This window comes from Seriola lalandi, unplaced genomic scaffold, assembly GCF_002814215.2.
Source record: "Seriola lalandi dorsalis isolate HSWRI2012SDOR001 ecotype SW California unplaced genomic scaffold, Sedor1 jcf7180002054585, whole genome shotgun sequence".
NCBI lineage: Eukaryota > Metazoa > Chordata > Actinopteri > Carangiformes > Carangidae > Seriola > Seriola lalandi.
Window position 1 is genome coordinate 4,284,304 of NW_019525138.1, and position 22,512 is coordinate 4,306,815.

A 22,512-nucleotide genomic window follows, 5' to 3' on the forward strand; every position below is an offset into this window, starting at 1 on the left:
ACCTCCGCTGCCAGAGCTAATGAACTAGATTCTCCCTGGTCTGTGGGCCACACACGGCCGGTGACAGTTTGTCTGTCCAAACGTTCGGTGAGGCAAAAGGTTTGTGAGCACGAACAAAATTAACGACGGAGACTTGTTTACTGCAGTCTGAGGAGAGACTGGTACATCAGGACCCATGTGGACCCATGTGGACCCATGTGGACTGGTGCTGGACTCAACTCATCAACATGAGGGATGGGTCCTGGGTCTGTCCTTCAGATACACATGTAGAGGAAAAGATCATTCACTTTTATTACAACTTGAGTTTAATTTCTGTAGTTTTGTGCATCGTTTCTATAGGTTACGATCTCCTGCTGAATCTTTCATGTATTGAACTACAGCGACTCACAATGACTCACTGGTTCATCTGTGGTTCTCTCAGGGACAAAAGGACGAACAGAGTCTTTATAATCCCAGGCTTGAAAAAGGATTATAAAGTGTTTTTAAGAAGCCGAGCAACAACTTTTCTCACTTTTCAGAAATAAACATCTGCTGTCCAAAGACTACGTTACGGTTAATGATTTAACGAAGTATAAATCATAGGAATCACGTCATTTCAACATGAAGTGTTTGGTCAATTTTTTTTTTTTCTCACTCTGTAGTCTAATAGCCTCTGGGTAACAAACACTTTCACAATCCAAATGCATTCATTTGCCCGAGGCGAGTTTTCTGTCTCTCTCTCTCTCTCTCTCTCTCTGTCTCTCTCTCTGTCTCTCAGTCAGCCTGAGCACTTCACTGCCTGACAAAATAATGTAAAAACAGTGACAGAGAGAAAAAAAAGGTTTAAAGTTTTCAGGATGGAGGGCAAAATGTGAAACAGGTAGAAAGATTCTAACACTTTAACTTTAGACTAATTATTTTACCCAAAAATCATTGTGATAGAACCTGTATAATACCTAAATAATGCACATACTGCCTTTTAATAATAAAGTTCAATGGCAAAGTACAGCTTCTACCTCACCTTCCTTCTAATCGTCTAATTTATTTAAAGAGAATAGCTTACAGGATTTAAATGTGTCCCTGTTTCAATACATTTATTTTATGGAATTTAACAGCAGCTTATCCACATCAAATCACATGAAATTCATAGGAGTCAGAAGTTAAGATGGAAGCTTATGAGATCTGTTAATGTTTGAGAACTTACTGCCTCACTGCATAATTTTCCATTAGAGTTAGAAAGAAATCAACATGTTTAGCATTAGTTTTAGCTCATATAAAGTATATACTGTGTATATATATATATATATATATATATATACACTCTTGACATACAGTGACTGCAGCCTGGGGCAACAATACAAATCCAGAATGCAGGAAGTACAGATCCTGTGTTTTGTTGTTGCTGCAAATTTAAAAAGCTGAAATGACAAATTTCAATGTCATAATAATTCTTTAAAGCAGGACTCAAAAAGTCAGATTTAAGTCTTAACTAAAGACGTAGCGGCTGCATTGAGCCACTGTGCGGGCAGTTACTGAATCCTTCACCCACAACAGAAATGACATAAATAAAGTAAAATCACAGGAACTAAGACGGCAGCTGATTCTAGTTTCTTATGGGTGAAATGTTTTGTTGTCCCTCATGTGTCCCGCTGTTTTACTGCATCATGATTCTTTACATTAACTATTCAACACGTGGCGTCATTAGACCCACAAGCCACGACACTGTCTGAACATAAACAGGCTGTCAAATGTATTTATATCTATCTGTGTTTAAATTACAGTATAAATGACACCGTGTGGGCAATATGTAAGGGAAGGTGTTTCTGTATCATTGACACCTTGTTTGATGACATTATCACAAGCCGCGTCTTCACTATGTGAAAGTGACTTTAAGAAAAACACGATTTAACCATTTGCTCTCAGGCTCTAACATGATGAATTATTAAAAAGCAAATACAGGAAATGAGGTGGAAAAATGATATGATTCTCAGACCAGTACAAGACACAAGCAGCCCTGAATACTAACCCTCCTCGTCTCTTTGTCCAGATGGCTCTGACATGTGCTCAGTCGTGTTAGCCATGTGCTAACTGCTCTGTTAGGGCCAATGGGAGCTGTAGTCAAAGACACTGCCCTTCCTGATGCATGAACGTCTCTAAAGATGTCTGGGCCCGTGAGGATGAGCTGCTTTAAACTCTAAATAAACTCACAAATGATACGTTGCATGTTTAATGGATGAATTCATTGATGGATGAAAACAGTCCTGAAGTTGCAGCTCGGTAATGGAGACGATGATTGCGGGTGAAACTGGTGTGAGCATTTAAGGTGCTCCCCCTGGATGTGTTATCATTTTCTCTTTCAGAGGATTTTCTGAAAGCTCTTTTTCTTTTTTCTTTTTCTTTTTTAAACGACCGTGGCGAGGATGGGGATGCTCCCCTCAGCAGGTCGGGGGCCGCTTGGAGAGTCTGCAGGAGCAGATAAGACGAGCAGAGCCAGAGTTCAGCAGCCAAGTGCTGAGTTTAACCTCCGTTCACTCACACATACTCTTGAGCACTGAGCGGCTAATTTACATATTCAGCTCTGATTGGGCAGTTTATTACACCGCAGGACGAAGCAGCTCTTCTCCTGGGTGAGGGCTCGGTTTCTTATTCTAGTCCTGGTAGGTTGGTGAAGCCACAGAGAGTTTAGAAACCGTTGATCACAGGAGAGTCAAAACAAGCGGGACTGGTTTCGCTGCTGCCTCTCGGAAGAGAACATCTGTAGACTCTCTTAACTTGTGTAACACACTGTGACCAGATTCTTTTCAATTTTCTTTATTTCTATATAAGTGCTATATTATATCTTTATTTTTATATTTTGTCCTGTATCTATGACTGTTTACATAAAGCGTTTGTGTGTTTTATTGCATAGTGTTGGCTGTAATGACTGAAATCTGTGTATTTGCATCTTTATCTTGAGCTTGTGTTTAATGTAGCTTTATGTGTTAATACATTAGGTTGTATTACTAGTGTTGCATTTACCTGCACATTGACTGCAAATGGAAATTACCTAGTGGCTAAATTTGGTGCAACACATTTCTTCTCCTTGTATGAGATTTTTTTGTCCAAAATAATAAAAGTAATAAAATAAAATAAATTGAGACCATTATTCAACGGCCTCAGTTCAATTCACCTCCAGTGTTTGAGTCTGTGTGTGTGGACGGCCGGGTAAGGGGGGGTCATAATAATAATAATTCAAATTTTAAAAGCAGCTGAAAACTAATTTTGAAATTTAATCACCATGGAAAACTTAATATGTGAATTAAAGCCGAAACAATTAAATTGACAATTATTTTGAAAATTGATGAAATATTTAATTTCCAAAAATTCCAAACATTGTCTGGTTCCAGTGACTCAGTTGTGAGGTTTTGGTTTTAAATGAGCAATTTGGCGACGTCATCTTGTAATTTAAGAAATATATATATATGTATATATATATAATATATATATGAACCAATTGATCAAGAAAATCTGAACTTCTCCTTACTTGATTGATTCTGTTTCATCACACTTGATTATTGTTGGTGTCCTGGATGTTCAAGAGTGAATTTTGGAATTTCTTCAGTACAAATTGATTAATATGAAAACAGTCACAACATATCTGTTTGATAAATGAGTTCATTGAACTTAAGGTTTTCGAAATTGCACAAGTTGGACCTTGGAGATTTCAAAGAAAGAAATTCAATCCATGTAATTTCACACAGATGGTTTTCAAATCAAAATATCCAATTGCTAGAAATTGAGTGGTATTAAATTTCATAATTAGGTATATAGTTGCAGGTAATGTTCAGATCCTGGCTGCATTTCTTTTTTCCCCACTGCTCTTCCATCACAATGCTCCGCTCTCTTTTCCCTCCTTTAAACTTCTTTATTGCACATTAAACTGAAAAGCTGAAAACTGTTTCTTCAGGTCACCTTGCTCCTTGTGCTTCTATTGTTATCTTGCATAATAAGTCGTAGCATTAGAGCTGTTAAAAGGCAATTCTCAGAAAGCTAGTGTAATGTATTGGCCTGTCGGCTGGAATGTGTCAGGCTGTTCAATACCAGCCACACTGATGTACTACAATACTGTGCAGCTAACTCTGCTGCATCGCTGTCTGCTAACCTCCAGATTTAAAGGATAGGTAATACAAAAAGAGCAGCATGTTGTAATTATCGGATGAATAGAACGAGAGATGAAGGGGAGGGGGGGGGTTCAGAGAGAGAAAACATGGCTGGATCATGGTGAAATATCATCACTTTGACCTTGAGATATGAAATCATTCCGTGGCATTATTGGAGATTATGTCGCACAATGGAGGCAAAGGGTGGATCTGGATAAATCTGGCTATTATAATAAAGCTAGTTTAATCAGTCACAAGCACCACCAAAGACCTTCCTCAGGAAATCAAAACATCGACAGACTCGTACGACAAAAACTTGATCTCTAAGCAAGCTAGGTTAGATCCAGTAACTCAAAGGTCAAAACACACATCAAGAACTGGTAAAAATCAAGGTTTCTGTAGATAGTTCCCCCTCTGGTTTTTGGGTAATCTCATATTGTCTGCTGGTAGGGCCTATACAGTTTCTCTCATCTTGCAGAAGTCGCGGGGAGGGAGGGGGGGACTTCCTTTGAAGTGACAGCAGAGAGGAGAGGCAGACGGAGCATCAGAGGTGGAGGTTTTTTTTTTAGAAGTGGAATACCTGCTGCTGGCCCTGGACTTTGGGGAAATCTTCTTTCTGCTTGCGGGTTTTGGGCCTCTCCAGGCTGCTTTGCTGAAGGTGTTTGAGCCTGGCTGCGACGGTGGGGCCCTTCGTTGGCCCCGGAGAGTTGCTGCTGTTCTGTGGGGGCCAGGAGAGAGCAGGTATTAACAAACGCCTCATTTGAGTTTGACTTATTTTACAGTGAACGCTCAAAACCGCCATTCTCTCATCATCACACATTCCGAAAATGTACACTACAGCCAACCGGTCGCCAACAATCCCTCATACCGGCACATTTTATAAACCCCCCATAACCCTCCCATAAAGACAAACCCCCCTAAGTGGGGTCTATGACATCTATAAATGGCAGCGTCTGCCAGTGGTCTGCGTGTGACGGTTGTTGTCTGTCGTTACTTTGCCCCTGAAATGTGACGTTTTCTCAGCAACATATATGTGTATTTTTGTGTTTGACTTGTAATTTAATGTATTTATAAATAATAATAATATTTATAAATAAACAAAGTAAAGAAATGTTTCAGACAGCCCCTGTGGTGTCCAGTTACCATTCATGAATCCCTAAGCAGCACGCACACTGAAGAAGAAAACGCTCCACTGTGGAAAATGTCGTTTTAATGACCAACATTAGAAAGAGACGTAGTTTTATTCTGCTAACATTAATCACTGCTGACAAGAACTTTGCAGATAAAACAGTGACCTAAATGCTTTAAGTGAATAAAAACAGGCTCTGAATTTAAAACACCTGCAGGAGGAAAATAGATTCTTTCAGAGAATCTGTCTGCAGCTCTGAACCTAAATCCCCCCCCCCTCCCCTCCCTGTCCTTTATTTTGACAGCTACCTGCTTAGCGCCGTTGTGCGATAATTCCAACAAAAACAAGACCTCTTTACTCAGCTCAGTGTGTCACCAGAGCTGTCAGGAGGTGCGCTCGCTGCTCACAAAACTAAATACGTCATCTGCCTCGGTCCATGCTGACTCACTGCACATCGCACCGTCAGTTACGAGGTTGAACGTCTACATGGCGGCGGCGGCGGTTAACTGAGAGGATGAAACGGACGCTCACTGCAAGATTCTCAAACAAAGATCATCATGCACATGTTCACAGCTCTCAGAGAGGAGGCAGAAACTCAGTCAGCAGGAGAGGAAGTGTTAAAAAGGTTGGAAAGAGAAGTTCAGCACCTCACTGCATCACATCTGATATAATGTAAACACATTATATATATTGTTTTTTTTTTATATTCTGCTTTTCTGTTATTAAATGTTTATTTGAAAATTTTCAAATAAACATTAAATGTTTATAAAGATATATAAAAATACGTATAATGTTGTAACTGAGGTTTTTGTTTTGTAGATGTGTTACCCGCAGACACGTGATAGATTTTCTGATTACTGATGGCGGATCCCTTCTTCAAGCCATTTCAATGTACAGCAAGCAATGAGGGACAAAATCCATGGGCCAAAAACACATTCAAAAGTCAAATGAAGTCTCTGATTTGTCTCTGTTAGACAAATCAAATAAGGATGTTGCACAGTTACACTCCTCGTATAAAGGCTGACTTTGGAAGATGATTTGTGTAACAGGCTGCTGAAGCTTCATATTTAGTCCAGGTGAACTTTATTCCAGGGGAATTCATTTTTACCCAGAACAAGGACTGTGGGTTTGTTTAGGGATCGGAGCGCCCGCCTTGAAAAAATATGAACACAGCTTTTAAATTCTTTTCATTAAACTCTTCATTTTGACATCTACACTCCATTTACACCTGGCATCAACACACAGTCTTTATCTGGATGAGGAGACATGTAGTTGAGATAGTTAAAGGCAGTAACTCTACTGTAGCTGAGAATCCAGATAACATGAATACAGGTTAATACCAGGTGTAAATGTAAAAGATCCAAGGATTGGACGTCAACGTATCAAGGTGCACATCACATGTCAACACCTGCTGTAAACGGACGAGCTCTACATGTGGTGGATACGCAGCTCTCTGCTACCTGTGATTAACTTGACATCTGACTTCTTCATGTTCAGCTTGATTTCTACCCTGAATATAGATGTTGACACTTTTTAGTGGTTAGAAAGACTTGAGTAAAGCAGCGAATAAAAAAGGGAAAGGAGGGCAGAGAAGTCCAGAGGTGTGGCAGAGGGCTGCTGTGAGTTTTACATTTACCTTTCTGCCCAAGGACCCGAGGGTGCAGCGAGGGGCGGGGGAGGCCTTTGGCAGGATGCTGTACCGTTTACTATAATCTGTTACAGGCGTTCTCTGAAATATCTTTGATCCGTGGTGGTTGTGTGAGAGAGTGTGGCAGAGACATGTTATCACACTGACTTCATGGCAAATGAAAAGAAACAAAAAAAAAAAGGAATCAGCAGCGTTCACTTATCAGTGCTCGGTGGCGTCTCACCTCCAGCTCAGCGATGATCTTCTCTTCATCGTCGTCGTCTTGAATCGCGGACGCCGCGATCACGGGTGGGGTCGAGGCAGGTCGAGGGGTGTCGGAGGGGGTCCGCCTCAGCTTCACAAGAGTTTTGGGCATGTCAGCGTCGTCCTCCATCTCCAAGGCAGAAATATAAACATTAAAATCTCTTCAAAGTGACCTGTTACGGCACAGTTCACATGTAAATGACACTGAGAGGAGCCGTCACCTCAGATCTTGTAATTTGCATTTCAGTTTCCCACAGCATTTTACAGTCAAAAGAAATGTTGACATTTTGATGAAATATAATCTTATGCTTCAGTGAAAACAAGCAGCACTGCATCCCACAGCAAAGGTTATGTAATTAATGAGGGAACTCACCAGATTTAATCACAGCAGGAGGAGGCTAAAATATTATTGATGGTTAGGCAAAAAAATTTTATCTGTCAATTTTATTTATTTATTTAGTAAAGCTCCATATTTTCCTCTTCTTCTGTGTTTTATTTGAAGTGTTGATCCATAAGAAGATATATTTGTGGTTTTAAGAACCAAAAACCATCTCAGTGTAGTTTCACATCTCCTCTCTCAGGCTTCTCTCTGGAACTATAGTAACAACAGATCAGTGATCCAATCAGAAGAGAGGAGGCTCTGTCCCTCTCTGCTGATTGGCTGACTGTTTTCCGAGTGATCTAATAAAATTATAGCAGATTTCAGGTAAACACTAAAAGAATCCAAATCCTGCAAGGATGGTGGGTCCAGGTGGGCGGGGCTTGGTGACTGCTTTGTTGTGACATCAAAAAGTTCCCGAAGTCCTGACGGCTGGTTTTAAGGCTCAGTTTCTGAATACAGGCTGTGTGCATTTCTCTGTGGACTGAGGCTTTGATACTTTCACAGTATTAATATAGAACCTAGACCTGATCTATGATCAAACAACACATAGACATCTGCCTTTATACTATATGGACTTTAATTATTTTCCAGGGCGATTTGGCAGGAGAGAGATGTGAGTGTTTTGATCTTTAACTGACATTGCAGATCGTCAGATTTTCCAGGATCAGCTCTGGTTCTTGGAATCATGAAGCATCAACCCGTCGCTGTAGTGTTCAATGTGGACCAGAGAGCAGGGATGAGATATAAGAAGCCTGTTTTCCACTAATGGCTTTGTAGATAAATAAATATCTGACGTCCCTCAGACAGCGAAGGCCGACCAGCGTTATCATAAAGAAGGCAGTGGTGAGGGTTTTAATTATCTGCTGCCGTCTGCAGTGCTGGAATTTCAGCTGGTAATTACGTCCGGTAATGCGGCGCACGGCTGCACACAAGGGACCGCACGCTCAAGACTGAAACTTTAGGTGAAGCTTGTTATCCCTCAGTGCAACAAATCCGTCAGTGGAGGAGACAGTACAGTCATTTCTCAGACACTTGTTGAATAATAGCATCTTCTTTGCCTGCAGCTTCCTCCTCTTCATCCACAGCTGGCTGGTTCCACACAGCCGTGTAGAAGTGAATTGTTAACGATACACAAACAAATGCTACTTATAAGTAATGGTTGAGCCTAATGAGCTGTTTGTCACAAACTCAGCTGAATTCTCGTGAGACTGTGAGATTGTGAGACTGAGGCAGAGCAGCCCCTCCTCCTCTCACCTGCAGCACCTGTAGATCAGGTGTTTCTTCACATCAGCAGCAGAGGGAGGATAAAGGATTTACTGTAAAAGACCTGCATCTTTCAGGTGACTGTTAAATGAATCTGACTGTATGTTAAGTCAGGTGTCACAGTCTGAGACTGTGGACCTCCCCTCAGACAAACCTTGGAAAAAGGCGCCACTCACTCCACCATAGTTTACTTGCTTTGTTTCGCTCAATTACTGGATGTCTATGGGATTATGATTATGTCATTTGATCTCATAGACACGCAACAATTTAGCCACGAGAGGCTAATAGTGCTGTTTGACATAACTTGAGACTAAATACATAAAAGAGGTCTGTCCTGAGGCTTTTATTAGTTTCTGACCCCAAACTACTGTATCTCTGAACTGTCCCTTTAACCAAACCACACACATTTAGGCTCATTTACATGATCTCCCTTTGATAACTAATGTAATAACTTCTTTTCACTTCCACCTCCAGAAAAATAATATTGTCAATCTGTTTCTTCTTCACATTTTTGCATTTGTAGATCAGTGCTAGTGGTTATTTTGTATGAATAATAATAACTTTATTGATATAGCACCTTTAAAAACAGAGTTTGTAAAAGAGGGGAGGTGTAATAAGGTATAGCTTCAGCCTGCAGCTTTTCAACCAATATTCTTCTTTATTTTTATGTATTTATTATTTACAAGTATTAATAAGGACCAAAATAAACTTAACAGAGTTTACAAAGTGCTGCAGTGTCGTATCAGCCACAACAAGAACAGATAATTATTGGTTATTTACAGTGGTTGTGTAGCAACTTGATACAACCACATTCCTCGTGTCTCATGGGTACTGAGGTAAATGCACTCAAACAGCATCATTAAGAAGGCAAACAACACAGAGTCAGCAGCATTTTAGTAAAACATCCAGCCCAGTGTGTCACTGCCTGAGTTCCCTGATGTCGGTGTGGCAGAAGAGCCTGCACTGCAGGAAGCTTCAAGTCAAGTCAGTTTTTATTTATAGAGCGCACAGAAGCGAGCTCACCTACGAAGTGTTTACATTAACGGCAACATAATGTGGCTGTGACTCCATGAAACATGAAGACGACGACCAAGGGAGTCATTTATCTTTGGTAAAATGTCCGAGAAACATACTTAAAGCAACTTCCACCTATGATCTCTGTTCAAGGAGTTTCCATCTACGTCAGTGTCTAGTTAACCAAGGATGGTTCACATCAACAGCAACAACAAAGAATCCAATCAGCGCCCCTGTGGCTGGATTGACAGTTAAGGGCGCAGGACAAGGGGCGGACTTATTGACAGAGAAGCTGGAAGTAAAGAGGAAGAGCTTAATGAGGAGCGAGAAGATATGTGAGAACACACAACCTGGAGTCAATGATCTGCTATAAAAATAATAAATGAAAAATAATGACTTAAAAAGAGGAGAAACATGTACAAAGGTTCAGGGTTATACTTCCAGACAGGCTGCAGCTGTTTGGCAGATTTCTCAGACTGAATGAACTTTGTGTGGACGAACCGCAGAAAAAAAAAAAAAACCTAACAGGAACTACTTGACACTGTTCAATCAAAATTGGCTCCTTGAGGAAGGTTTTCATCATCTTGTTAGAGCAACACCTGGAAGATTCCAGGCTGCTCCGGAGACTGAAGTGAGTTTTCTGCACAGACAGAGATCAGGGAGGATTTAGAGCCGTGGAACAGGAAGATCCCTCTGCTGTACACGACAGTCTGGTTTCTTAACATGTGGGTCAGAATCAAACTTGTGTCATAAAGCATGTTTCTGAATCCCGACGTACGATCACTAAGACTGTTTGAAGGTGAAGCTGCGCACCTTCATCACCTGGAGGCTCAACCTGACTGAACATCGCAGCTTTTTAAAATCATATTTTGAATCGGCAGGAAGCTCCATGTGAGAGTTAGAGTGACTCTGTCCAACTTCAGCATTAACAAAATCAGGGGCGCACCCTCTCTCTTTGGTGTTTCACTGATGGGCCACGACACCTCCAGAGGACTCAATGGTGGCGTCCCAGGTGCACCCCCCTCTGCTTTCACCCCTCCCGCTGCCTGCTGGTCATCCTGCCGCCCAGTTCTTGTCTTTTGGTTTGATCCGGAGCCAGTTGCCGGACAGCTCCTCTGCCAGGGAGTTGATAGCCTGCCGGAGGGCCTGTCCTCGGATTCCCCCCCGCCCTTTCAGCAGCCTGGTGGTTGACATGGCTACAAAACCCCTGCAGATCGAGCTTCATCCTCCAATCCCAGGCTTTCTTCTTTCCTTGTAGTTGCCTTTTTGACTGATACCATTATTTATTTATTCTTAAAAAACATTCTATTGATATTGCAATAATCATCATCTTTTGGCCATGATAATATCGTGACAGCCGATGCAACAGCAGCACTTTGTTGGTGTGATTCACCTGAACTAGATGCAAAAATCACTTCTTGAAACTCAGCTGAGCTCACGTGACTCACTGTCACAATGAGTGAAGCTGCTGGTTACTATGTGTTTATCTAAAGGCTCTGCAGTTCATTCGCTCACAACTCACAAACCCAGTCAGAGTTTTGATGGAGAGCTAATGAGTGGTCCAGCAGCAAACGTGGCTTCATTTCCAAGACCTGGGCTAAACCAGGCCCTGATCTTGGCTTGGATCATTGTTACTTCCAATTTCAGAAGCTAAATCATTACAGCTTTTATTATACAGCTGCAGCTAATAATTATTTTTATCATTGGTTAATCTGCTGATTATTTTATCAATTTATCAATGAGCCATTTTGCCTTCAAAATGTGAGAAAAAGTGAAAAATTTCAATTTCTGAGAGCCCACGGTCATAAACCCAGAGATATTCAAACATAGACACTTTAGCTTCTTTTCCATCACACAACAACATCAGGAGGGATCTGACTGGATCCAAATTCATCCTGCAGCATCACAACGAGTCAACACACACGAAGAAGGAGGAGACCTGCAGCAGATGGTCTGACCTCCACAGAGTCCTGATCTCAGCATCATGGAGTCCGTCTCAGCTCTAATTACATCTTTTGTTTAAATGATAAACTTCTCATAATAATCAGAGTAAGTAGCCAGGTAGTCTATCAAACAATGACATTCATATAAGGGACTTTAAAATCAACCCTCCTCCTGGACCTGAGAATTTCTCACCTTCAGATTCTTGGTGGTGACGATGACTTCTCCGGTGCGGTTGGTGGTGAGGCCGTGTGCCGACGGGAAGCTTCGCCGTGGTGGAGGCGGGGGCGGAGACTTCGAGGGCTTCTCTGTGCGGTACCTGGCCACGCTGAGGTCCACTGCAGACAGAAGACCACGCTTCACTGTAAAACTCTGCAGCGTGAACCTTGTTTTTACCACGACAAGTTCAATGAACAGATTTTACCGCATACACTCACCTGACCCTCGATGCGAACCGCCCCCCTCCATACTGTTGAGCTTCTGGGCTGCCAGCTGCACTTTGCCAGGCTGCTGGTCCCCGCTGGGTGTGGGGGTTGTGGTTGTGGTGGCTGTTGTCCCGATGGTCCCAGCTGCGGGAGAAGTAGCTGTAGTGGAAGTTATTGGAATGGTGATCTGGGGCTTGGGGGGCACGGCCGGCTTGTTGATGTGCCTGGCGGCGAAGTCCAAATCCGGGATGGCCTTCATCAGCTCGGCCTGGGTCTCTTCCAGCAGGCGATTGATGTCCTGGGCGCTGAACTGGGTCAGGCTGGCACGCTTCTCCTCCCAGTCGCGCTCTGCCGCCTGACACATATACAGATGCACGCGAATGATAAGATGCACGCAGATAACAAACAGGCACAAACGCATTCATGCTGTGTTCTCTTGTATTACACCGACAAATGGATGATAACCAGGCTGCTGCTGTGGGTGTGCACACGGTGTCAATGAGAACTTTAAACACCGTCACATGCTGTTTTAAATGTAAATGAATATTTGCCATCTGGTTAATACTGACATATTTACACTGCTGTATAATGTGCATTCAGTGTTAGATTATACACAACAATACGATCCATAATCAGCAGCTGATTACCAGTCTGACTTCAGCCGACACAGACTTGTCAGCAGGACGCCGACTCGGCAGCTCGTCCAGGACCCGGTTTCTGAAGGTCATGGAAGGCTGGATGTCCTGCTCGGGGCCCGAGGCGTCCGCGTCGCCGGCGGACACGGGCATCCAGTTGGCCAGGCCGGCGCTGGTGCTCAGGTCGGTGAGGCTGAGGGGGGGGCTGTTCAGGATGTCCAGGTCCGAGCCGCGACTCGTGTCCTCCGCCCGCTTCTGTGCTTGGCTGGAGACGTCCTCGGGGCTCTTCCACACACCCTCCGTGACTTGTCTGTACATATAGGAGGGATACAAAACACTACAATACACACAGGACACCGTCAAGGTCCTAGACTGTGTTAGAAAAGCAATCTGGATACAACCAGACACAGATGAAATACAGTCAATTTGCCACAAAAATTCAAGTTTATCTAATCAATTCACTTATTAGAGCTGGAACTAACACTCATTTGAATTTTAGAGTCAACAGTGAAGAGACAGGAAATTAGAGGAGAGAGAGATGGGAACAAATGGTCAGCATCTTTGAGCACAGTGACCCAGGAATCATTATTTTTAAGATATTAAGCTAAAATGATGCAAAAATTCACGTGGACTAATAAACTGATCGGAACTACATTCAAATGTTTGTGATATGGACAGAAGTTTATACTAAAATATATTCCATCTACAAGCTGGCATGGACTTCATTACTAAATTTCTTGACATCAGAAAATAGTACAATATGTTTAAAAAAAAGTTTTGTAGATTTTATTTGTTTACACAATGAATAGTATGGAACATTATGACTTTCTTGTTTAAAGGAATTTTATGTTTGTTAAGTTTTCTGAAATGGATACAGGAGCTATTTCATCCAACTTATTTATATTTATTTATCTTTCTTTTTGTCATTTAGCAGATTGAATTGTGAAAAGTTTTCTTTTTCTCAGTTATTAAGAAATGAAATTATTAAATGGAGCTGTTGTGTGTATTAGATTTGAGTTGGTGTTGGTTGTTGTGCGCCACAGGGCTTGTGCTGTGTATTGTGAGTCTCACTGTGAGTATGAATGATATGGATGTGTATTGATGTATCTGTTGTCATGTAGGAATCGTTTATGAATTTAAGGGGACCCCAGGAAGAGTAGCCACTGTTACAACACAGTGGCTAATGGGGATCTAACTAAATAAATTAATACAAGCTACAACACTGTACGATTTGATTATATAACTATACAGAATTAGAATGATGCAACTGTAAAAGACAATAATAATAATAATAATAATAATAATACATTTTATCCATAAGCACCTTTCCAGGCACCTTACAACACACAGGAAGAGAAATCAAATACACAAAAGCAACAGACAGTAATCCAACAAGGCATATAATACAAAATAAGTTGAATAAATATAATTAGATAATACAAATATGACTGTATAGAATGGTAGTGCTGGAGTCAAAGAATAGGTGTGTGTGTGAAGGTGTGTTTTGAGGTGGGATTCACAGAGTTAATATTACAAGCAGAAAATTTTGATTCTATTTCTTTTTTCTTTATTTCCATTTTATTTCATTTTATCCTCGCAGCCACTGACTGTCAGAGTCCTCTCATGCAGAACATGATTCTGTTGTTTTACACTTTGTTTTCAGCCATTGTCATTCACTTCACACTGAATAAGACAGAGGGTGTCAAACCTATTCGAGTATTATTTTGCCTCAGACCAAAATGTGTCCTCGGCACAGGAGGTCGAAAAGCATTAAAACACGTCATACGACTCTTCTCCTGCAGTCTTTCAACCAGCCACATGACTTATAGATCAGTTATAGATACAAACTTAGCCTTTGGGATAATAAAGACGAAGTGGTTTACACGTCACAGAGCTGAAACTCAGGTCGTGTATCAGCATTAATAAAGAAACATTTCAAACAGAGGCCGACACAGAGGTGGATTTTAAAGAAGTAAAGAAGTTGCTTTGATGAAATAATCATCTCTCTGATGAACTCTCTCTGACCAGAACATCACTATCAACTGCCTCAGCATCACTAACAGGAACTGTTGCTCTCTGATGTGTCTCTCAGTATTCAGGCAGAACCTGTTCCTGCAGGACTAACAGGTAATTATTTAGTGTCTGATGCTACGCTCGGACGTCAGAAATCATTAAATTTCTGCTTTTAATCTCTTTAATCTTAATCTTCAAGAAGTTATCCCTGGAAATCCTTTGTAGAATCTGTTTGTGAGGACGATTAGGAAGTAAAGAGAGTATCTCATCTGAAATTTAATATCACTGAGAACGCTTTTCAGACATTCTTAAACATCTGCCTTTTTATGAAAAGGCTCTGAGCCTCTCTTCTGATTGGCTGACTGTTTTCTGAGTGATCAAATAAAAATATAGATTTCAAGTAAACACTCAGAGAAACCAAATCCTGCAAGCTTGGATGGTGTGTCCAGATGGGCGGGGCTTGGGGTGTGGCTGAGAGCGGTGACTGCTTTATTGTGACCATATAGTTCCAGAAGTCCTGACGGCTGGTTTTAAGGCTCAGTTTCTGAATACAGGCTGTGTGCATTTCTCTGTGGACTGAGGCTTTGATACTTTCACAGTATTAATATAGAACCTAGACCTGATCTATGATCAAACAACACATGGACATCTACCTTTAGCCTATATGGACCTTTAAATAAGTCATAACCCTGTAGAGTTTCAATTGGTAAACAGAACTTTTGACTCACAGAAAATCACAATAAAAGTCTACAAGAGGAGAAAATGTGTCTGTGAGTTGAAGTGGTTTAAAAACAAAGTGAGGAGTGTTTGATATGTGTACCTGCGCAGAGTGCTGAGTGCATCAGTCATGGTGTTGCAGCGCTTCAGCAGGGCGTCCAAGCGGTGAGGCTCCTCTTTAAGGAACTTAACAGCCTCCACCTCCACCCTCAGCACCACTCGCATCTTACTCTGCAGGCTGGGGAACTGGTCTGGCATGGGGGGGAGAGAGGGAGAGGGAGAGGGAGGGGGAGAGAGAGAGAGAGAGAGAGAGTGAGGGAGATAGAGTGAGAGAGAGAGATAGAGAGAGAGAGAGAGAGAGAGAGAGAGAGAGAGAGAGAGAGAGAGAGAGAGAGAGAGAGAGAGAGAGAGAGAGTGAGGGAGATAGAGTGAGAGAGAGAGATAGAGAGAGAGATAGAGAGAGAGAGAGAGAGAGGGAGAGGGAGAGGGAGAGAGAGAGAGAAAAGGGATCAGGAGGGAGAAGACAGATGGATGAATAGAGGGAACGGTGTCAGAGGGATGTGTTGAGATGTTGATGTGTGGGAGAATGGAGGCATAGAGTGAGGGTGGAGGGTGGGGGGGGGATTACGGGAAAGAAGACATAACGAGAAGACAGGATGCTGTTTCTGTCGCAGCGTCTTGACGGCTGTGGATTTTCCTGTCATATCCAGGCGGCACCGGCGAGGAGTATGCGGTGGAGGTCAGCCAATATGAGAGGGAGGGGCTCACTCAACGTGCAGCGACAAAAACACAATGTGTCTTTCTGTACGTGTATTCATGTGTGGACGATTCACAGCTCTGAACACCGTCCACCTGCCGCTCAAACACTGAAACAAACAGCTTCTGTGCATTTTGCAGGCTGCAGGCAGAAATGCTAACTAGGAGTGGTCAGTCCACACATTACTGTAATGAAGCCCCCTCTGAGCTTGGGAATCACCCATTAATATTCACAGAGTGGAGGACACAGGTCAGAGCAGCAGTACAGGAGGCTAAAACCAGAACTTCATGAATATCAATTAAAGTCAAAGAAGATTCATAAATATTCATCTGTGATTAGGTGCAACATAAGTTTGACATACATGTAATATGTCCGCAGAACACGGACCTGAACTATGACTACAAACGTTGGGTACATTTAATGATTAATGCTGTTTTTCTTGGGTACGTGTAAAATTATTATATTACTATTCTGAATATTTATAACATCATACAGTGGCTAAAATATGCAGCTAAAAGACGACTTAGCCAGAGCAACCACTGCTCCACCTCCTCACACATGCTCGAGGCCATAACAACACTTACTTTTGAGCTCAGTGAGCGTCTCTCCCAGCATCCTCAGCTCTTTGCTCTTCTGCTCCACGTCCTGCTCCGTCACCAGGCCATGGTTGACGGACGAGTTCCTCTGTAGCTCCTCCACCGACTTCTCCAGGTCACTGTGCAGGACCGGGCCACAGATTCATATCACTCACAGTGCGATGTGGTGAATAATAATACGTTTCTCGAATGTTTTAGCAGCCGCACAAGATCTTTGACTGAATAAAATTGGTTAAATTTTGACCAAAATCAGGAACTATCTGTGCAAAGAAGAAGTAAACAAGATTACAACACTACAAGCTAGTCCAAAAGAGGTATTGAGGTTCGATGCCCAGCCCTAGTCACTGTGTGTGAGGTCCTGTTGTCCATGTCTTTTCCTCTGGACCAGGGCAACCAAGACAAATTAGTCTGTTTTCAGAGCTTGTTGCATAAATCAATTGTGCTGTGAACTCACTGCAGCTGCTGGATGAGCAGCTCCTCCTGGTTGAGGTACTTGAGTCTCTCCTCCTCCACGAGGAGGCGCTGTCTCTGGAGCGGGTCCTCCTGAGTGCGCATGGCGTCCAGCATCATGAGGCTCAGCTCCGACTCCGTCTGCCTGAGCAGGGACAGGACTGAGTCCTGGTTCTCCAACTGGGACACAGAGTCACATGGTGAGTGTTACCCGTCATTCGTGTACACTTTACTCTGTTATACGACTGTGTGAGCACACATGCGCAAATATACACAAAGGTGCCAGTTCATTAGGTACACCTAGCTAAAACTAATGGTAAATGTCTGTTTATTATACAGCATTTACAATTGAATTCATTTATTTAAAGAGACACTTACAGCAGCCAGCTACCAAACAAGACGACCTGCTCTACCTCCTGAATGATAACCACCTCAGTTTGGTCCAACTCAACAGTCCTACATTAGATCCTCCTTCATGAAAGTTATAATGTTCAGTTTTTGTTGAAACTGTTCGACAGAGATATTGATTCAACTTTGAAAGGAGCTATTTGTAAGTTTTGCTATCGCTACACAGCCATTAATAGTTTATGCTAAATTTGGCTATGCAGCTATCTAGCTATGTAAACTTTATTTGTATAGCACCTTACAAACATCAGATGCAACTCAAAGTGCTTTACATAAAACTGCCTCCATTTAAATATATTAAAAAGGTGTCAAACGATTTAAGTTACAATTAAAGAGAACATAAAATCAAACATTTCAATGAAAGAAACAAGGCAATGAGTCTTTGGATGTTTCTGGAAGGAATTTACAGAAGTTGTGAGTCTAATCTTAACAGCATCGACGGGTTGTTTCACAGTTTTGGAGAAGACACTGCCAACTCCAAATTGTTGGTCTATTCAATGCTGTCTTGTTTGATGACTTAAAGGACGTACCTGTAAGTTTTTGCTATCACTACATAGCCAACATTAACATTAACAGCTGCTTATTTATCAGTCTAGAAGAAAATTCACCACCAAAGCTTCCATTTCTATCATTTCTTTTCTTCAACTGAAGTTAGCATGCTAACCAGCTAAGTTCAGCCAGGTCAGACTGTCTCATCACTTTCTGATAGCGAGTCACTGTAGCCTCCAATCTGCTCTGCAGAAGTAGCAGCTCTGCATTATAACCTCTTGTCCTGTAAATATAATGATGGCTAAAGCTCTTAGCAGGACTGGTAAGTAAACAGCTGTTAATGCTAAAGTTGGCTGTGTAGCAATAGCAGAACTTAAAAAAAGCTCCTTTAAAGCAGCAGCTAGGAATCTGATGGGAAAAACGGTCCACTGAAATACTAAAATAAGTGCGATACGGTTATTTTGGAGGCTGTAGATGCTGTTGCATAAATCTGTGTTTGTGTTTCAAACTGAACATTATAACTTTCATAAGGGAGGGTTTTATTGCAGGACTATTGTATTAGACTGCATTCGTTTTAGCTGGGTGTTCCTAATAAACCGACACCTGAGAGTACACTTCATGAAATTCACATGCACATTCAAAATTAACCTCCTGTTTTTGATCCACACCTGCATGTTGCGCAGCTGCGACAGCTGTTTGCGCAGAGCGTTGGTGTTCTGCTGAAGCCCTTGTAGATGGAGTTGCATCTGGAGACGGGACACTGCCACGGGCTGGTTGGCCCCTGAGGGTGGAGGCGGCATCAGGGCCAAGGGAGCGGAAGGTGTCAAAGCTGCACATCGACAAGTATTATTTCAATACGGGGAAAATTCTCTTAGCTCAGTTCTGGGTTCCTTTAGAGCACAGGGGAACTGATAGAAGTTGTCCCGAAACACTGGAATCAGATTCAAGGTTTATAATAAAAAGACGGAGGGAAAAATTAAAGAACATGAGAGAAATCTTGACTCTTTAGTGGCCGAATCCCAAAAGGTTTGACTCATGACCTCAGAACAAATCTGGCTGAACATCGTTTTTTTCCAGGATTTGGCGGCAGCAGAGATTCAGGACAAGTTCTATCTGTGCTGCAGGTCAAGGGAGGAGATTACAGTCTTACGTAGACTTAACAATGATAAACAGCATGGGGAGGCTTCAGGGACAAACAGGGTCAGTAGTGAAAAAACAGCGTTTCCACTAAATCCAAGCATCTCATTATAAAAAAAAAAAGTCCCCAGACAGCCCCAGATGTAAGAGTGTTTCCAACTTGGATAATCCTTTGAAATGACAATGGTCTGACAGTAATTAGGGTGTTGAGTCACACGCATCATGCAGAACGACACAAAGGGAAAGTAACTGGAAGACGATCGATAACAGAGTGGTTTTTTAAAAAAAGTTGCATTTCAAAGACGCTTTCTTCCACTATAACTAAGAAAAGCTGCACTCCTGTTTCGCCGCCAGACCAACACAACACCTCAGCGCAACACCTCTACAGAGAAGGTGACACCTTCCAGCTCGCTGCAGAGAAAATCCCTGAACTCTGACCAGGAGAACTGAGGACACTGAGGTTTTTCACCACAATTCGAGACAGATTTAGAAAAGTGCCTGTGAAAACCTTAAGTCAACATCGCCCAAACGTCTTTCTGCAGCCTCACCAGGTCAGAGGAATAAGAAGACTCTCCTGACTTCGACTGCAAGCACAATGACGACAGTGTGATTCACTCTACAGTGAAGCCCAAAATGATCCGTTTTTTGATTTATAGTGAAATTTTAAATTATCAATGTTTCATCTGGCTGGAAATGACATAAACAAGTGACAAAAGACTGTAATACATCGCGTTAGAGATGTCAACGGTCAGTTTGTGCAGTAGTTCTCTAGTCAGTTACTAGCTGATTGAGAGTGTTGGCTAAAACCACAGAGCTCAGTGTGGGCCTCTGGTTGCACATTGCGCTTGCTCACGAGGGAAAGGCTTTAAGGCCACATCCAAGTGTTTTCACAGTGCCAGCGGCCACAGCATAATCAAACACTACAAGGAATTCTACACTGTGAAAAATCTCAAAGGGCGTGAGCTTAACTGGAACTGTTACTGGCTGAAAATACACACCGATCACTGTGGTAGACAGATACTGTGAAGCAGGGGTCGGCAGGTACGGTTGGCCCTAGGTACTTTTTTTTTATAATTCATCACATGTTGGGCCAGAACATAATCAAAGGCTAGTTTAATAAACTGATTCATGGAAATGCAAATGGAATTTGCTTTGTTACTGACTGATTTGCTGAACTGGTGTTATTTTTTCATGTCTGATATTTCAGTCGTCTGTCGGGCAAAAAAGAGAACTTTTCGCATTTTTATTTTGTAGGCAAAACCGCTAAAGAGGAAGTGATTCGGAGGTCTCTTTTATCACTAGGCTCTGTACACTGACTACAGTGATGTGACTGTGTCTGATAATCTCCCTCAACATGGATGGGGCTCGATTCTCTATTTGGACATTATAACTAAACGTGGGTCTGTCAGTCTGATATTGTAAGATAAAACTAAATTTAGACCATCAGAATAATCTGGCAGGCCAGATATTATTGCTGGTGGGCCAGTTTTCACCTCCAGGCCGCCAGTTGCTGACCAGTGCTGTAAAGTATCTGACAGATTTTAACTGGAGAAAGACAAAAGCATCAGAAATCAATTCCCAACAAACCAAACTCCTCTAAAGAAAAGTCCAATTTAAGCTGCAAAAATACTCTAAATATTCAGGTTTATCTATCAGATCAAATTACCAGATGTTGTGCAGAATCAGATAACAAGAGAACATTAATTTAAATGGTGAAATCCCCTCGTCTTGGATACTTCACACTGAGAAACAGCCACTTTCTAATCAAATTAAACATGCAGCTTTATCAGTATATAAAAATGCTCCCTGGACTTTAGAAAACATAGAAAAAAGGAGGAAAACAAATGCAACTCAAATGATTTCTTACTGAAAGACACAGAAAAACAAGGGGGAAGTGATGGACACCAGCTGAGAGGGAGGTAAATCCTTCAAGACAACACACACACACAGTTTGAAAGCTAATAGGGATCTAAATAAAGAATAAAAACACAGAGGGGCAGACGAGGGAACAGGTAACCAGACACACAACAGTAGCTACCTTTCTTTTTTTTAGTTCGTCCAGCTAAAACAAGAAGCATGGGCACCAGTTACACAGCGGCAGCAGAAGTGAAAAAAATAAATAAAAAAAGCCGGCACATACAGTATGAAGAAGCTTGCAGAGTCAGCCATTACAATCACATATGAGACACTTTAAGAAATTATGCAGAGAAAATGAAATAGCGGCGGCTCTGCGAGAGGAAGAAGAGCCTATTTATGTGGATATCAAACAGGCGGCAGTGGGGAACAGTGACAGGCGGTGATAGGAAATAGTTTGTCTCTTTTTTTTTGGTAGTGAGCACTTACTGTCAGTTCCTGAGCAGTCACTGGCTGACTCAATCTTCTCCCTGGAAGAGGCAAGTGTCAGAGTACTTACAGCCAGAACACACTATCAACTTAGCTACTGAGAAGCTTCTTGATATCTGGAGGAAAAAGGTGGAAATATACAGTATGTGCTGCTCGCTGCTGCATTCAGAGTGTACTGATCTACTGTGCTGTGCAGATGTGTCTGAAATCACTCGCTCCTTCATGATTCCCTACATGATCAACAGCAGAGAGGAGACATGAATCATCACCTGGCAGATGCTGTGTTGCTCAGCAGTAACTGTGTTTGTGCCATTACAGGACTGTACAAAAGTTTTAGGCTCTTTAGATTCTGATCTGTCTCACAATCGCATCACGGAGGCGTCAGGACAACGAGCCCAAACATACAGTCCGAGTCATAAAGAACCAGGACACCTGGAACAGATGGACTGACCCCCACAGAGTCCTGATCTCAACATCATGGAGTCAGACTGAGATCACATGAAGACACACAAGAACTGTGGCAGGTTCTCCAAGATGCTGGAACAACCTACCTGCCAAGAACCTGAAGAACAGTGAGCAGGTGAACTGAGATGAGATCACAACAAATACTGATCTGATTCAGGTTTGTATGAAGTTAATTGATAAATAAAACTATTCATGGCTTTTATTTTGAAAACAACATCCTCAACTTTGTTTTTAGTGCCTAAAACTTTTGTATAGTTCTGTATTTTTCCATATCTTCCAATGTTGCATTTGAAATTTTGTACAATCGCATAAAAGTAGTATTATATTTTAAAAAGTAAAAAT

At 42.0% G+C, this 22,512-nt stretch overlaps 1 protein-coding gene across 1 annotated transcript in view; it reads right to left on the reverse strand.

Annotated features, from left to right (window-relative positions):
- Positions 1 to 4,683: 4,683 nt before the first annotated feature.
- Positions 4,684 to 22,512, reverse strand: part of srcin1b (SRC kinase signaling inhibitor 1b) — a 61,575-nt gene continuing 43,746 nt past the window's right edge. Inside the window, exons 8-18 of the mRNA XM_087177318.1 lie at positions 21,706 to 21,746; positions 18,894 to 19,054; positions 17,336 to 17,511; positions 16,870 to 17,000; positions 15,632 to 15,779; positions 12,811 to 13,135; positions 12,176 to 12,518; positions 11,934 to 12,076; positions 7,119 to 7,268; positions 6,884 to 6,985; positions 4,684 to 4,836 (exon numbers count right to left, since the gene is read on the reverse strand). Coding sequence (XP_087033444.1) covers positions 4,684 to 4,836; positions 6,884 to 6,985; positions 7,119 to 7,268; positions 11,934 to 12,076; positions 12,176 to 12,518; positions 12,811 to 13,135; positions 15,632 to 15,779; positions 16,870 to 17,000; positions 17,336 to 17,511; positions 18,894 to 19,054; positions 21,706 to 21,746 — 1,873 coding nt within the window. The remainder of the gene's footprint in view (positions 4,837 to 6,883; positions 6,986 to 7,118; positions 7,269 to 11,933; positions 12,077 to 12,175; positions 12,519 to 12,810; positions 13,136 to 15,631; positions 15,780 to 16,869; positions 17,001 to 17,335; positions 17,512 to 18,893; positions 19,055 to 21,705; positions 21,747 to 22,512) is intronic.